Source organism: Haplochromis burtoni, unplaced genomic scaffold (genome assembly GCF_018398535.1).
Source record: "Haplochromis burtoni strain Fernald_Lab_line unplaced genomic scaffold, NCSU_Asbu1 Contig_344, whole genome shotgun sequence".
NCBI classification, from domain to species: Eukaryota; Metazoa; Chordata; class Actinopteri; order Cichliformes; family Cichlidae; genus Haplochromis; species Haplochromis burtoni.
The window spans coordinates 574,309-591,542 of NW_024582705.1; the positions used below are offsets into that span (position 1 = coordinate 574,309).

At 40.3% G+C, this 17,234-nt stretch overlaps 1 protein-coding gene across 3 annotated transcripts in view; it reads left to right on the forward strand.

Moving 5' to 3' along the window:
• The window catches only part of rph3aa (rabphilin 3A homolog (mouse), a), a 42,994-nt gene that overhangs the window by 14,313 nt on the left and 11,447 nt on the right, over positions 1-17,234 (forward strand). Inside the window, exons 2-8 of one of the 3 annotated variants that reach the window (XM_005946317.3) lie at positions 7,863-7,994; positions 8,139-8,268; positions 12,793-12,876; positions 13,325-13,469; positions 14,226-14,411; positions 14,548-14,775; positions 14,875-14,954. In XM_005946317.3, the coding sequence (XP_005946379.1) occupies positions 7,863-7,994; positions 8,139-8,268; positions 12,793-12,876; positions 13,325-13,469; positions 14,226-14,411; positions 14,548-14,775; positions 14,875-14,954 (985 nt within the window). The remainder of the gene's footprint in view (positions 1-7,862; positions 7,995-8,138; positions 8,269-12,792; positions 12,877-13,324; positions 13,470-14,225; positions 14,412-14,547; positions 14,776-14,874; positions 14,955-17,234) is intronic. The other 2 variants (XM_014341343.2, XM_005946318.3) reach the window with 2 other exon arrangements.

The following is a 17,234-nucleotide window of genomic DNA, read 5'->3' on the forward strand; positions in this document are numbered from 1 at the left end:
ACACACACACACACACACACACACACACACACACACACACACACACGTACATGTAAGTGCCAGTGATCCCTGGAGCCAATTTCACCTCTCTGTCAACTTACACTATAAAAAAGTTCTAAATCAAGCCAGGCTTAATGTGGTGACATGTGTCCTTGGTGTAGGGCAGGAGTTCAAGATGTGTGGTCTTCTTATGTGGTTTTCTCAGGAAAGCACATCATCTCTCTCATCATAAACATGGAACAGATTGTGGCTTTGTAACCTGATATGCGTTTGTAGGGTTTTCTTCTCTAACTTTTTGCGATTTTGCTTGTGGACCAGAAGCTTTGTTTCTTGTGGTTCTATAAATACACTCCCTCCTATGTGTCCAGAAGCATCACTTATAGGTGACCAACACACCTCTGCAGGTCCCTTTCAGTTCAAATGAGCAGCAGTTTGCCACTGAGGTCTTTTCGAGTCACTGAGCTCTTGACACATTGATGTGGACTGTAACCTGCCATCTGTCAGGGAAAGGTCATCTTAACTGATTGTATCTTTGATGTCATCTGTTTGGTCATTGCTCAATGTCAGCTCTCTTAGCTCTTTGCTCACTATACTTTAAACCTCACATTGTGTTTGGTTCAAATTGAATCCATTTTGATATTTAGTCATAAGAATAACATGTCATTCTTTTCTTGAATTGGATTTTTTTTTTTTTGGAAATTATACAAAAATGCACAAAAATGAAAATTATTAAAAATTTTATAGCATTGCATAAAATTGCATGCAAATTCTTGCATATTGATTGTACTATTTAGATTGATTTTAATATTGAGATGAGTCAAGTTAGCTAAATAGTAGTGTTAGGAATATTGAAATTGTCAGTCTACAGATGTCATGTCTGTTCTTATTATATAGATAGATTATATAGATTATAGATTACATACATTATATAGAGTTATATGGGTACTTTCAGGCTGCCATGAGAACTTTATGTGTTCCCACCATATTCCCAAGGCACCTGCTGGTCTTTGATGGATCATGGTGGATTCTTAAAACAATAAAATATTGTAGCATTACAGCAAAGGAGTGCTATTTACATGGTGTATATATGCATCAGGGGCAACTTGGAGTTCAGCTTCAATTTGGCCAAGAGTAAGTTGGTACATGAACAGGACGAGCCAGTCACCAATCCACAAACCTTCCAATCAGTAAACACTACTACCCATGATATAACAAAAATAACCTTAAATTAAAAAAATTTAGAACCCATTTACTCCAAGCTAATTGAGATTAAAATGACAAGGAGCTTCTGTTTCAGTGAGTGTAGAAAACAAAGTGCAGGGCCCACACACACGAAGTATCCCACAACTGCTTTGAATGCACATACTAGTTTGTAATTTATGTAACTAGTTTGCACTCTGTTAATTAAGGTTGAATTAATTTTAACAATTATAAATGACAGCTATGAGGATTGGAAAGATCATACTATGGGTTTTTAAATTTTTCTTGGTTAAGAGTAGAGGACAATGCTTTTCCAGCATTTTGTTGACCCATCCATCACCCCAACCTCCACACTGTTTTCACTTGGTTAAAAAAAGATTTGAGAAAGTTTTATATTTTCATTCATGGTTGGTTCTATGTGCCCCAAGAGGATGGCAGCAGACAGACACTACTAAGATAAAAATACCAACGAAATATAACTTTAAATGAAAAGAAATCCCATAGTGTTATTTGCAAGGTTGATACATACATACAATATATGACTAAAGAAATATCATTTACATAAAGTTTTACAACTACATTCACATAGTTGAATGCTGGTGGCCCATGGAGACCCACCAGTGCAGCTTAATTATGAGTAGAGCAGCTCCGTTGTAATGGTATCACTGCTACAAAATCAGTAAATGAGACACACCAAAAGGGCATGGGGTGAAAATAGGGATAATGCTGACATGCTGTCATGTGTAAGCGGTTTGGCCTTTTTAGCATGTGACATTGAGAATCAGATAGGAGTGTCATGCCCTGCTGCAGAGCCCAAGTGCACATTGATCTTCTCTAATGCAGTGAGCTCTCCTCTCAATGGTCAATTTATAATGCACGTGCATGTGTGTGTGTGCAGAGTGATGATGCAGAGATGATGAGAAACAACCAATTGGAACTCTAATTCATGATTTATGTGATCTATTATGTGCAGTATAAATTAACAATATTCTCTGCTATAACTATCTGTAGTCTGACTGACTGATGCTAACTATGGAATAGTTGGTGCCTTTGCATGGCAAATATGAAGCCAGTAGCACATTACATTAGCATCAACAAACCTGATCACAATTAATGTGAAGCATAAAAGCAAATTCTGACATTTTAGTCATTTCTTTGTGAAACAGATTTAACTAAGTAGATTTTTCCTTTTTTTGTAGTTTTGCTCAAAGGCAAGCTGTTTTCTATATGCTGAACTAAGCTTGCAACCTGCTGACTGTAGTTTTGTGACTAGCAAACACATATGCAAATTCAATATCCCAAATTAATTTCCTTACAGTTCAAAATATTTTGATAGAGATATATTACTAACTTTTCTCATACAGATCATTTGATTTTTTTTTACAGCAAAATCTAAGTGCAAATTAATTTTCTGCTATAACGGAATTTTTTTCATGGCCTAAAAATTGTTTATTTGCAGATGGTCCAGGCTGTAACTGCAGTGATTTGACTCATGATGACAGCATGTGTGTGTGCTACCCGCTGAGTGTAGTGACTCATGGGCTGAAAGTGTCTGCCATTTCTGAACATTTCCTTTCTCCCTGACCCCCCCATCTTTGTTTTTCACTCAAACCCTTCAAGGCACATAAGCACACACACACACACACACACACACACACACACACACACACACACACACACACACACGCACCAAGTCGCAGATATCAATCTGTCAGGTTGCCACATTGTCTGCAATGACAGCAACCTCTGACATTTACATGCATTGGGGACAGGATATTCTTTTGAAGAGGAAAGGGATGAGAAAGAAGAAAGGCAAGTCAGCTGTGAAGTAAGTGAGGCGTTACTCAGCAGCCACTGCCCGATTTAATGTCTGATGCTTGGACATTAATGAGGCAGGTAGCAGATATAGTTGGAATTTGGACAATAAAATGTGCTAATTGTGGAGCAAAACTATTTTCCTTCTGTACTTACTTGGAATTGAGATGCAGTCTGCAGGATCAGGAAAATGGCTGGTTGGTCCAGAAGCAAGAGGTTGAGGTCATTCTTTTCTCTTAACAATGTTCTTGTCAAAAGATAATGAGTGTGCTACTCTACAGTGAAAATGACTTCAGGCATGCACATTGCAGTCCAGACTTGAACAACACATTACTGCTAACAGTTCACTTACTACAGTCAGCAGTCAGCTTCAATTAATGCCTCATTTTTTCAAGCACAAGTACAGAATTTATGTGCCTGTGGACCAGCAGACAGTCAGGTTTTAATGGCCAGAAGCACTAATATAGCAGTAGGTGTGGTCCAGCTCACATAAATCATGGGTAACCAAATTAACTCCCCTCAGACCTTTTTAAAGGCGTACCTTTTCAACCGTGGCACACTGAAAGTTGAATGGACAGCGAAAACCCTGCAGTCATGTCTTTACAAGCAGAATAATGTGAGCTGCTTTCAATGGAAATATCACTCAGTCACATATATTACTCTGAATTTCTTCATATGAATTGATGTCAGCTTGTTCTATTCATTCTTGCCATTTAGTTATTCTGTGAATCACTTTTAAAGTGCACTTCCAGCAGGAAAAAAATGAATAAAATATAAGATGTAATATGCATGTTGAAAAACGAGCAGTTTTTCATTAAAACAATAAATTCTCCTTAAGATGATATTAATCAAAATCAGTAAAATCTCAAGTGAATTAGAGAAGATGTTAACAGGCGGTGTAGTTGTATATTGTTGCTTTAAGCTGCATGAATTTATTAAATATTTGCATCATCATAGTTTTCCACATGATCCATGTGTACATCCCCAAATACAGAGTTCTGAATGTTTATGAATGTGGCACAACCGTATTAACTTAATGGTAACACTGTTTGAGTTGGCTGTTGAGTCTTGAGCTCCTTTGCATCTGTTGGACATAGTGTAGTGTTTTACATATTTGCTTGGCAAGTGAATGGCCACTTGATTAATTTCAACCAGAGACACAACCAGGGGTTGGATCAGGAAAGGCGTTTGGTGTAAAATTCAGACAGGATTTAACTTCTTTCAGTCACAAAGGACTGCCATATATTGGATAATGTTTTTTACCTGATAAAAAACTAATTTGCTGAATGCAGTGTTGCTACCTTAATTTTAGTAAAGTAAAAGAGCAAACATACAACAATGAAGAGACATTCAAGACAAGAGGGCACATATTCACATCCGTGGTTAATAGAGAAGTCTAACAAAAGAGAAGAAAAAAAGGTCATATTGCTGAGGTTTGCCCCACTCTATAATATGCATACAAGAACACTCTGCAGGATGCAAGTAGATTATAATTAATCTTATAATTATCCCAGGTTTAGCAAAGCAGCCATTTGAGTTTCATGTAGCCCAAAGGGATGTGTTTGACAATTATACATGCAGCATCTATAACCTTGATCAAACCTTGCAAAACTTAAATATCTTTAGAAATTGGTGAAAAGCTTCCTTTAGAGCTTGGACAGAGCAGAATTATAACTAAGGAAATGTTGTGGTGATTGAATGAATAATGAATCCTTGTTAAATCCACTGAAACTACAAACATTCATTTTGTTGGAAGGAAAATGCCCACAGGCAATTAGAATAATACATTAAGTGACGTAAACATGATCATTATGGAGGGACCTGCTGACCACATGTTGAGGTTTTTCTTTTTCATTTTTCCACGGTTGTTTATCAGATCCAATTAGATGTTAACTCAGGTGAGAACCAGCCAGGGCGGGACTGGGACAAAAAATTGGCCCGGGCATTTTGACTAGAGACCAGGTATTAAAGCCATAGAGCCTTTGAATGAAAGCAAATGCTATTGTGACAGTGATGTACACTGTCTTGTTGGTATATGTATGATTTCTATACATTTTATGTCAGATAAAAACTTTGGTTGTAAGATTCAGATAATTATTTATTAAAAGTGAGACATTTTAAATAAGAATAAGAAAGAAAAGTATTTCTTTGTGCCCCCCCTTTCCCTGTTAATGCCCTACATGGCCCCCTGGCAAAACTTTGCTAGACCCGCCCCTGCACAGTTACCAGCTGTCAGCTACAAAGGATCCTGGGGTTATTTGTCTCTCAGAAACAGTTCATAACTTCCCTTCAACTCATTCATGTCACCTAAAAGGTAAACCTGTTTCTCCATCACCTGTTCAGCTCTGATGATTCAGTAAGGACATCTCCTGGTTTCATCTTCATGTTTCCCTCTCACCAGATATCCAAACCGATATCATGACCAGCAGCTTTTACCAGCAAACATCAGCAGATACTAGAAAATAATAGTAAATTCTAACAGCAGCTGATCAAGCTTAAACGTGCTGCTGTTGTTTAGCGCAACATCCGCTGGTTTCCTCTTTCTGGTGCAAAGTAGGAGATAAACAAACAAGAGAGAAAAGCTGATCAGCTGATCACTGATCATGACTGAAGTAGCAACAGGAGAGGGAGGGGGAGAGAATGAGAGAAGAAGAAGCAGCTGTGCAGCGTAAAGACAAAATAACTCCAGCTTTGTGTCTTTTCCGTTCTGGCTGAAGTACAGGACATACTGCGTTTCCTTTCAGCTCAATACAAAACTCGTAATATTTTCTCTGGATACGGGACGATTCCGTTTTTTTATGGGATGGTTGGCAACTCTACTAACTAACCTTATGAATAAAATAAAGTTCACTATTGGTAACATCATAGCACCCACCCAGCTCTGTCATGCTAGCTCACGCAGTACGAGTTATTGTAACTGACAGTAAAAAGTCAGCACAACAAAAATAAACTACCCCTAAACTTGGTTTATATCTGACCCAGACAGACTGCAGGTCATAACTTCTTACCTGAAGTTCAGTTCACCTGACACTCGGACCTGCGGGTCTCTCCTCCTCCTGCCTCCCCTTTCCCTCATCCACCTGCTGGCCTCTGTGGAAGCTCCGCCATAGCCACCACCAAACAACGGAGTTATTTTTACACATCGGCCAGCATCTGGCCAATCCACCACCTTTCATTGTTTATACCGTTACAAAAAAACCAGAAAAAACATCGGCCCATAAAAACGAAAAATCACCATCGGCCCACCGATGGAGCCAGCCATGTCCATGCCCCATGGTCTTGTAATTGTGGAGGGCCAACTGTGCAGCCTGGTTTCAAGAACTGCTGCTGCCTCGATCTTGTGAAGATATTATTACTGACACTGTTGCTGTCAGAAATCTAAGAGACATGCATTTTTCAGAGCAAGCGTGGGTTGCACCAGAAAATCCCACCGTCACTGAAATTACCACCATAGACACTTTCCCAGGAAAATCCAACACTTTAGTTCACAGACTGATGAGTTTGATTTTCATTGGCCAAATTATTTTTGCTGCTCTCCGAGTGAATATGCCAGAGGTTTTCCAACCATCCAGCAGCATTTGCACAAGTGGTATCTTTTTTTGCCAGTAAAATTTCTTAGACAGTCATCTTGTGAGTGACAAACTAAATTATTGGTCTGTCTTTGTCTCAGTACAGCTGTTTAAAAATCCAGATATTTACTTTCTGTAATGAAATTTTAAGATTGTTCTTATCAGCCATATGCCAAAGACACATGTTTAGAAACCAGCAAGATTCTTGGTTGCAGCTAGTCTTAATTTGACAACACTGATATGAAGCTTCCACATTGGCACTGAGTGGACATATGTACTCTGTGACCAAATTGGTGGAAGATGATATTCTATAATATCTCCTGATCCTGGTAAAGAGCTGATTATAGTGTGCAGGAAGAAATACGTTTGATCTTTTATTCTTTTTTTTTTGCTCTAGGGTGCAGAGAACTGAGGGACCCTTGTAGCACAAGTAACGACAAAAATTACTGTAGTACTGTAGAAATGTGATGTAACGTTACTTTGTAACACATTACTGTAATGACAGTAATGGGTATAATGTGTTATTTTGTAATGTGTTATTGTTAACACTGGTGCTGTGTCACATAATCTTATTTGGTCATCCCCCCTTTTTTGTTCTTGGTCTTCACTGAGCTACAACATTAACAAGAAATCCTGGAAATGCCCCTGTATGTCTGCTGAGTTTATTTACCCGCAGTGGGGGAAATGATCTTTTTTGGCAGCTCATGGCCCAGTTGAAAAAATAAACAAGGAATAAAACAAAAAAATATTCAATCCTATCTTGTAGGATTAAATGTAATGATAAAACAGTCCCAAAATGTTCTAACTGATTAATTAATTAACTACATTTATTAAGCATATTCTGTTGGCCTTTTCTCCGTAGCTTTAGTTTAAAAAAATTACCAGGTCATGTGAAGCAAGCTTAGAGTATGACCTGCAAGAAAAGTGACTGATCCCCACTGGCTTGTCACTGAATCTGTGAACCATTTAAACTTTAATGGATTTCAGATCACAGATCACTCTTAATTAAAAGGCTTATTTTATGTGGGTTTTGGTCACAAGATGCAAAATAAAAATTGGACATCATTTGTGTTATTGTGTATGAAAACAACTGCAGCTGCTCAGTATTATTTCAAGTCCAACATGTTTCCAGCTGTGCTTTGATGTTAGTGTCTAGCACTCCTTACTTAGGCACTTTTTGGATGTTTTGGCCATTTGTCTGAGTCTTATTTTCACTTTGCTTGTCACTTGTACTCTGTGTCTGTTCTGTGTGTTTGTGTGTGTGCGCTTTGGGTTCAGCAGAATTAGGTGGACAATGAACATGCCTGGCGGCACCCCAGGGGAGGAGCTCACAGATGAGGAGAAGGAGATCATCAACAGTGTGCTAGCTCGGGCAGCTATGATGGAGGCCATCGAGCAAGAGAGGATTGAGTGAGATGGAAAACCGTTGTCTCTGTTGCACTGAATCACATCACCAACCATGCACAGATGCTCACTGAGATGAACAACTTTTTGATGTCAAACCTGTGCCAAGTTTGTGTCCCTGTGCTGATAATAATTTGCATGTGCTCTCAGGCGTCTTTCCAGTCGTCTGGATAATATCAAGAAGACAGCGTGTGGTGATGGAGAGATGCACTGTCTGCTGTGTGGTGCGTCGTTTGGACCACAGGGGGTCACAGCTGTCCTCTGTGTGCAGTGCAAAAAAGTAGGTGGATTTTGTTACTTTTTTTGTTCATAGGGGTTGAAGGGACTGTGCCTGGACTGGAATTTTCTTTACCACTGCTTGGAAAGTAACATTTACTCAAATACTATACTTAAGCACAACTTTCAAGTTCGTTACCTTTTCTTTAACATTCTGCTCTACTTCATCCTTCTACCTAACGGTATTCCAGAGATTTATGTGACATTTTTAGTAACCAGTGCAATTTCTTGATTCATTTCAGTTGTTGAAGAGTTCAGGTGGTGATTACTGTAAGTCACTATGACCCATAAAGCCACAAAAGGGCGACACCAGTTTGAAACAAATGTAAAGAAAACGATTAGGGTTTAATATTAAGTTCTGGTCAATTATATAATTGAACATGTATACTAAAATACAATCTGATATTAAACATTAATTAAATGAGTGATAACCAACCATTTGGACATCTGCCACGTCACAAAAGATGAAAAACAAAAATAAAGCTTATTCAGGACCCCCTAAACAGAATTCTTGTTTCCTGTGTTCTATACTAATTTTCTTATGATATATATTGTATGATATATATATGGGAAACCATTGGTGCTTTTTTGTGATTAATGATATAGAGTACAAGATATCCCATGGCCTTTAGGTGTTGTTCCTATTTGCGTGCAGTTTACACACAAAGTAGCTAGCACAACCACCTTGCACTTATGTAGTGTATGTCATGTTTCTTGTGTAACAACGGGAGACCAGTTTCTACTTTATATTTGAGTATAATGAAGTTGACTTAGAGATGATGAAAAAGTCATTCCCAAAAACACACATTAGGCACCACAGCTAAGTTACAGCTAACTGGCTAAAAGCCACAATTCAAGCTATTGTAGGTAGCAGTGTTACACATATTTGCTTTATGGTTTAAAATAATTTAACTGACAGTTAAACAACACTGTTTAACATTGGCAATAAGTTAGTATCATGGATCATATTTAGAGTTGAAATTATTTGGCAAGCTAAATCACTTTATTATCTGCTACATACTTGTAGTGTCAGATACATTTCTGTTTTCTTGCAACTTTCAGGTTGGTTGCCCCTCCTATGTGCATTTCAAACCTCATATTTAGTGCAATGCATTGTCGGTAATTTCCTTTGGCAAAGTCGAGGGGCATGTTGGTTTGCTGGCTTTTCTGTCACTTTACTTTGTCATATAAGAAATAAACAGACAGAGGTGTACATGCTACTTGTACATCTGAGTCTGCACTCATATGTCATGTTTGCTTACATTTATAAACAATAGGAAACCAGTTACATTTTTACTTAAAACAGTATTGCAAACTAAACGTTGGACCACCTTTATGGGCTAAAGAGGCAAAACAAATTGAAGGATAAAGAATAAACAGGCATGTGGTGCCCCCATATAGAAATGTTGGCAGAAATACAAAAGTGCAGAGAAATTTGTCAAAGTGCACCACTGGAATGATGAAGTCATTACACTAGGACAGGTCCTCAATGCACTTGCGCACATTTTTAAGTGAGGTCATGCTAGAAATCACACCGAAAAACATAAAAGCTGACGCCCTGGTGGGGTCAGTGACTTCTTTGTCCTAGTTTACTGTCGCTGCAGCTGCACTAAGCTTCTAATACTGCATCTCTGACCTAAGCTTGGTTGTTACTGAAATGACTCACTATTGATCTGCTCATTCAACTCTTTCTTTACCAAAATATATGAACAAATTTTACTTATGTCTGTAAAAGTGTGTCAGTAGAATTTAGCTGAGGGTGCAGAGCGACCTTTTTGGACAGCCCGGTCCCCCAAGCCCCACCCATATTGCCAACACTGCAGGGAGCCCTCATGCACTTGATGATTTGACAGTGGGACAGTCCTGAATCCTCCAGGGTTTTAACGGAAACATGACTCAATGTCTGTAAATTTGTGACAGTGGACATTGGGCCTAAGAGTTCAAAAGAGGACCCAAATGCAGCACAAAATTAATTTAACAAACTCACAAAGGATGTGAGCAAAATGTGCTGCAAAATACTGACAGGATACAAAGTCCTTAAACTGAAAAAGGCAGAGATGGAAACCTGGGAGTGCAAGTATAGAGGGAAACTCATGTCTTCACACTCAAGGCTGAGTGGAAAATGAGATATAGGTGGAAACAATTACGGACTCACAGGAGGGGATTGGACAAAGACAGAAAGGAAAAGACAGAAAGGAAAACAACAAAATACACATAAGGAAAAGCATTTACCAAAGTACAGGGTGGGCCATTTATATGGATAAAATGGGAATGGTTGGTGATATTAAAGTCCTGTTTGCGGCACATTAGTATATGTGAGGGGGCAAACTCCTCAAGATGGGTGATGACCATGGTGGCCATTTAGAAGTCGGCCATCTTGGATACAACTTTTGTTTTTTCAATAGGAAGAGGGCCATGTGACACATCAAACATATTGGTAATGTCACAAGAAAAACAATGGTGTTCTTGGTTTCAACGTAACTTTATTCTTTCATGAGTTATTTACAAGTTTCTCTTTGTTCACAGCCATTGACATGTCGAAGAGGTTAACACGTGAGGAGCGGATCGAAATTGTGTTGATATCTGGTGAACGCAGTAACCGGGTCATTGCAGCAGATTTCAATGCAAGACACCCTACGAGACCACCCATCTCCCATGCTACAGTTAGCAAACTGCTTGCTAAGTTTCGTGAAACTGGTTCAGTGTTGGATTTGCCAAAATGTGGACGCAAGAAAACTGTCACTAATGAAGAAACATCAGTGGCTGTCCTAGCTTCATTCAGCAAGAGCCCACAGCGTAGCACTCGCCGCATGTCACTGGAGAGTGGCATTAGTCGAACATCCCTTCGGCGGATATTAGCTACTCACAAATGGCACCCTTACAAACTCCAGCTACTGCAGCATCTCAACGAGGATGACCCAGATCGGCGCACAGAATTTGCAGAATGGGCAAAACAAAAATTGGAACAGGACCCTCAGTTCACGCAGAAGATTTTGTTCAGTGATGAGGCAAACTTTTATGTGAATGGTGAAGTTAACAAACAAAACCACCACTATTGGTCTGACACTAACCCACATTGGATGGATCCCTCCAAGACTGTTGGAACAACAAAAGTGATGGTTTGGTGTGGTATATGGGGTACAACGATAGTGGGTCCATTCTTCATCAATGGAAACCTCAAGGCCACTGGATATTTGAAATTGCTACATGATGATGTGTTTCCCTCTTTATGCACTGAAGCTGGCACGTTCCCTGAGTTTTTCCAGCAAGATGGTGCACCACCACATTATGGGTGCCAGGTCCGAGCATTCCTAGATGAACAGTTTCCTGGAAAGTGGATTGGTCGTCGTGGGCCAGTTGAATGGCCCCCAAGGTCTCCCGATCTGACCCCCTTAGACTTTTATCTTTGGGGTCATCTGAAGGCAATTGTCTATGGTGTGAAGATACGAGATGTGCAGCACCTGAAACTACGGATACTGGATGCCTGTGCTGGCATTTCTCCTGCGGTGTTGCTATCAGTGTGTGAAGAGTGGGAGAAGAGGGTTGCATTGACAATCCAACACAATGGGCAGCACATTGAACACATTTTATAAGTGGTCAGAAACTTGTAAATAACTAATGAAAGAATAAAGTTACGCTGAAACCAAGCACACCATTGTTTTTCTTGTGACATTACCAATACGTTTGATGTGTCACATGGCCCTCTTCCTATTGAAAAAACAAAAGTTGTATCCAAGATGGCCAACTTCTAAATGGCCACCATGGTCACCACCCATCTTGAGGAGTTTACCCCCTCACATATACTAATGTGCCACAAACAGGACTTTAATATCACCAACCATTCACATGTTATTACGCTGTATCCATATAAATGGCCCATCCTGTAAAACAGCTGTGCCTAGAGCAGAGATGTAAAAGCACAATTAATCAAATAAACATTAAGTAAAAATCAAAAATCCCAGCACTGTGGCACGACTCGGTTGGAAAGCTTACAAACTGGACCATGTGCAAACAAATCTGGACATACATGGTGCATTTCAGGGTCTTATACATCACATTCTTTTTCTTGCTGCATTCATTATCTAACTAATGTTACCTGAATTGTACAAATATATGTTTTATGCCAGGGGTGTCAAACTCAAATACACAGTGGGCCAAAATTCAAAACTGGAACAAAGTCGCGGGCTAACATTAATATTTATTGAAAAAAAAAATCTTCCTCTAGATATAAGAATGAATCTTTTCTTATGGACTCAAACAAGTTTTGATGAAAAACTGAATATGGAACAAGCAAAGCTTAATACTAAACAATATATATATTAGCTGTATAATACCAGTAGGCCAGCTCTAATAGTAATTTGGTATGGCTTCGCGGGCCAAATGTAATTAGGCTGCGGGCCAAATTTGGCCAACAGGCCAGAGTTTGACACCTATGTTTTATGCGCACCTGCTATTGAAGACTAAATCTGTGTGACACTGCAACTCTGTGCACGAGTATGTCCTAATGTCTATTTTTCCTTTCCTGCAGCATATGTGTACCAAGTGTGGAATTTCAAGCAACAGCAGGACATGCCCTGTGTGGCTGTGCCAGATCTGCAATGAACAGATAGAGGTGAAGGAAAAGGAATGATGAAGAACAGATTCACCAACCATGTTATGCCACATTAGTCTGCCATTAGTCTTTTGTCACGATAATACTGTTACACAATTCTGTTTTTATGATGATGTTGTGCTTGCTGAGGTCGCTGCCCTGGGGAGCCCAAACTCTTTAAACAAATGCTCATTCCTATCATTCATACAGAATAAGTACTCAGTAATTCTGCAGATACAAAGAGGTCATGTTTTTGCATCAAATAAAAGAATTCAAATTAAATAAATAAATTGGAGTTAAAATTTTGACCACTAGAAACTGACTTCAGCTATGCTTAAAAACACAGTATGTCTATACAATATCTGCCAAAGCACTGTCCCTGTAACACATGTTACACATGTTTGAATCGTGTGAGCTGTTTCCATTCTTGCAAAATGTTCCAGTGATGCAAATTTTTGTGTTACTGCAGGTACAGAAGCGTTCAGGAGCTTGGTTCTTTAAAGGAAGAGAGCAACTGGGTCTGCCTGCCCCCCTTCCTCTGTCCAGACCTGGACAGTCGAGCACAGAAAACTGCTCTACTCCAGCAGGCTACAGTGGATCACATCAGGGATACGGTATTTTTTTGGAAGTGAATGCTTCTCACATTTGTGCATGGGTTTTCAGATATGCCTCTTAAGAACTGATAAAAACCATAAGAGCTAAATACGAGTTGTCTTTTGATCTTATGCCAGAGATATGCTTCTTTTATCTTATTTTTATTTAAAAGCTGAATTAGCGTATAAACATCTTGGGATGCATCTCCTTGTTTTTGAAGGTGTTGTCAGACAAAAAAAAAAAAAGGGAAAATTGCCACCTTATTGTGGTAGAGGTTGATCCCTAATGATACCAGAGCAATTTGTCTCTGGTTGGGTTTCCCAAAGCAACCTGATTGCTCACCTGAGGTGAGGGCCAAACTAAGTACAATTCAGAAGATATCAATGGCATGGCAATGGCAGTTTGCTTGGATCAGGGTTACTGGGAGTCTCCTGGAGTCAGACCTGGGGGAGAGTGCTGGTGACTAGGCCCTAACTCACAGGGCCCAGCTTGGCTCTGGTTGGTCCTGCACCCACCACCCACATGAGGAACTGAAACAGTATGGTGCAATGTGTCAAAGGTAGAGGTACTTAAGTTCTTTGTGACCACTTTACTAATTTTTGGGGTTTTTTTTGGTCTCTTTGTGGTTATTTTCCGTCTTTTGGAGTTGTAACTTTCCACCATGAAATATTAGTGGTCCCAGGGGGACCTGGCAGTCCCATTCGGTAATGCATCTATTGAAGTGAAACATGTCGTTGTTATTCTAACAGTGATGATAATCTTACTTTGACTCTCAGAGCGCATTGCAGGGTCACAGCAGCACAAGTCTTTTGGATCAGAACAATGGGAACAGACAGCAAAAACAACAGCTGACAGTTGTAATGAGGGTCATTCCCATCCAGCCGCTGTAATGAAGACAGAGAGACATGTGTCAGCCTCCAAACCACCTCAGGCAAACACAGAGCACACAACCCCTAACTCAGGTAAAGTCACACTGATCCTTCTAAGAATAAGCCCAGCACTACAAGGCTATTTTCTAAATGTTCCAAATGAACACTGATACATAAAAAGACACTTCAGATTGTGTTAACTGCTGATTATGTTTCATAAAATCTCAAGTACCTGCTGCAGGTATGGAGAACCATCACGCGGAAAGACAAGAAACATTGCCCCCTCCAGCTGTGGAGGAAAAAAGACCACCTGTTATCTCTGGCTCTGTTTCATCTCATAAGCCTGTCTCCAGAGTTGGTCCACCTGTTAACCCACCTGCCAACAACCCTGCTCCTCCCAGACCCCCACCAGATCGAACAGAGGAAGACAACAATGACTATGACTCAGATGATGCCAGTAAGATTATTCCTCAAAATTTAAAACCTTTATTTGTTGAAGACAAATGTATTATTACTTTTATTTTTTGCAACGTGTATGTGTGTGTGTTTCTTACAGCCACTCTGGGATCTCTGGAGTTCAGTCTACTCTATGAACAGGAGAACCATGCACTACACTGTGGTATTGTTAAAGCTAAGGTGAACGCTCATACACATGTATGAATAGAAATGAGATAACAACACAAAATAAAAAATCAGTTAAAATAGGACAAGATAAGTAATTCGGGCGACGTGGTTCAGGGGGTTGGGAAGCTCATCTTGTAACCAGAAGGTTGCTGGTTTGATCCCCAGCTCTGTCTGTCTTGGTCGTTGTGTCCTTGGACAAGACACTTCACCTACCGCCTACTGGTGATGGCCAGAGGAGCTGATGGCGCAATATGGCAGCCTCGCTTCTGTCAGTCTGCCCCAGGGCAGCTGTGGCTACAACTGTAGCTTGCCTCCACCAGTGTGTGAATGTGAGAGTGAATGAATAGTGGAATTATAAAGTGCTTAGAGGGTCTCGAAAAGCGCTATATAAATGCAATCCATTATTAATGAAGACTGGAAATGATATAGTAATAATAATATTATACAGACAGATTAGACAAGATAAAATCTGTGTTTTGGCTCTCGGAGGAGGCGGACACACTTTTTCTCCTCTCCTCTCCCGTATCTTCCCTGCTTAGTTTTTATGTCCTTGTCTAGTCTTGTGTTTTTTGTATTACTTTCCCTGGAACACTCTCTCACAGTCTGTTTCTAAAACCTAAAGAGAATTATGGATTTGATCAACTGGTCTCTGAATGCTATTGACACCCTTTTCTCAACGAGAAGTCTGGGCTCGGGAGAGCCCGAGTGCCCTGGAGGGACTTTCCCTGCCGGATACATGATGGACGGGTGGCAGACATGGAGGATCGTGTGCCTGGCGGGACTGTCGATCGAGGACGCTGAAGATATCTACCTATTCGGAACCATGATAACAGGGTTTTTGCTGATCGGAGCTGGCTTGGCCCTGGCTCATCTGAGAATTAAGAAAGCGGAACCGGCTGTTCAAACCCCCCCAAGGCTGCCTGCTGGGATTGAAACGATGGGACGAGGCGCAACTTCTCAGAACAGGCTCATTGAGAGCAGCATGGATAAGACCTTGGTGGAGCTTACACCTGCCGTGAATACTCAGAATAACACCTCTGAGTGTACATTGGATTACATCAAGGAGAGGCCTGCTCAGAATAACACCTTTCTTAACTTGGATTACATCGTGGAACAGCTGACTGCCGTCGTGAGTTCTCAGAATCGGCTCTCTGAGCAAAAGAATGACAACACCACGGAACGCAAGTTTGATACCATCATGGGGAAGCTCGCGGTTCTCCAACGGGAGATTGAGAGACCAGTGTCGGAGTGTTAAAGAACAGCTTTGAAATTCTCACGAGTTGTTGCAAAAGAAAAATTACCATCATAATCCGGCTACCCCTTTGGCGCCAGCTGTGGGCTCAAGGCTGGAGCCGAACAAAAACTCCCTGATAACGACTGTGTTGAGTCTGTTCCTTCCCATTCCATGCAAGGCCACCTGGGTTGGCTGGAAAACTGTTTTAAGGACACTGTCTCAGCTGAACTATAGATATGCACACACATACATATACTGATACTGATAAGCACTCATTGACGCATCACCCTCCCTACCCTGTCCAACGCCACCTCCAACACTTACCTCCCCTCTGATGTGGACATCGGGTCAGCTGGAGGCGCAGTCGAAGATTGCAGCGGTCGCAGATCAGATGTACACACTGGAACACTTTCCCATGTTGCTTGTCTGTGTTTATTGTGCTATGGTGTGTTGATATCTGTGCATTCCTGTATTATCCTTTTGTGTTACACATTTCGATGTTTTTTTCCTCGCTACCTAGCCTGACATCTCCCCAGTGTGATGTTTGTGTATTGTATGTACGGTCGGCAAGGTCTGTCATTTCGGTTGTGGGCAAAAGACCTGCAACTGACAAATAAAGGCTATCTCATCTCATCTCATAAAAACAGACCATATGGAAGATAAGATAAAACAAAACATTTAAGGTGATGGCTGGAAAAGCAACAACATAAAAATTATAAAGTGGGACAAGGTAACCGAGTACTTGAAAGGAGAAGACAAAAGGACACAATACAACACAGGAAAATATGTGCCAAAACAAAACACCTCAGGTCCAACCAAACTAATAATGGACAGGACAAAATGAGACAAGAAGAACAAGAAGGGACAATTGGGACAAGACATGCCATGTCAAGAATAAATGAGAATAGACAAGAAGAAATAAGGAGCTTAATGTTTTCATTGAGCATTCTGAAACCCGATGTCACAAGCACAGAGACCGAGTCTACTTTGAGACTTGTCAATCTCAAAGTGGGTCACATAGAGCATGCAATGCTTTGTCATCACTGTAGACACTAATG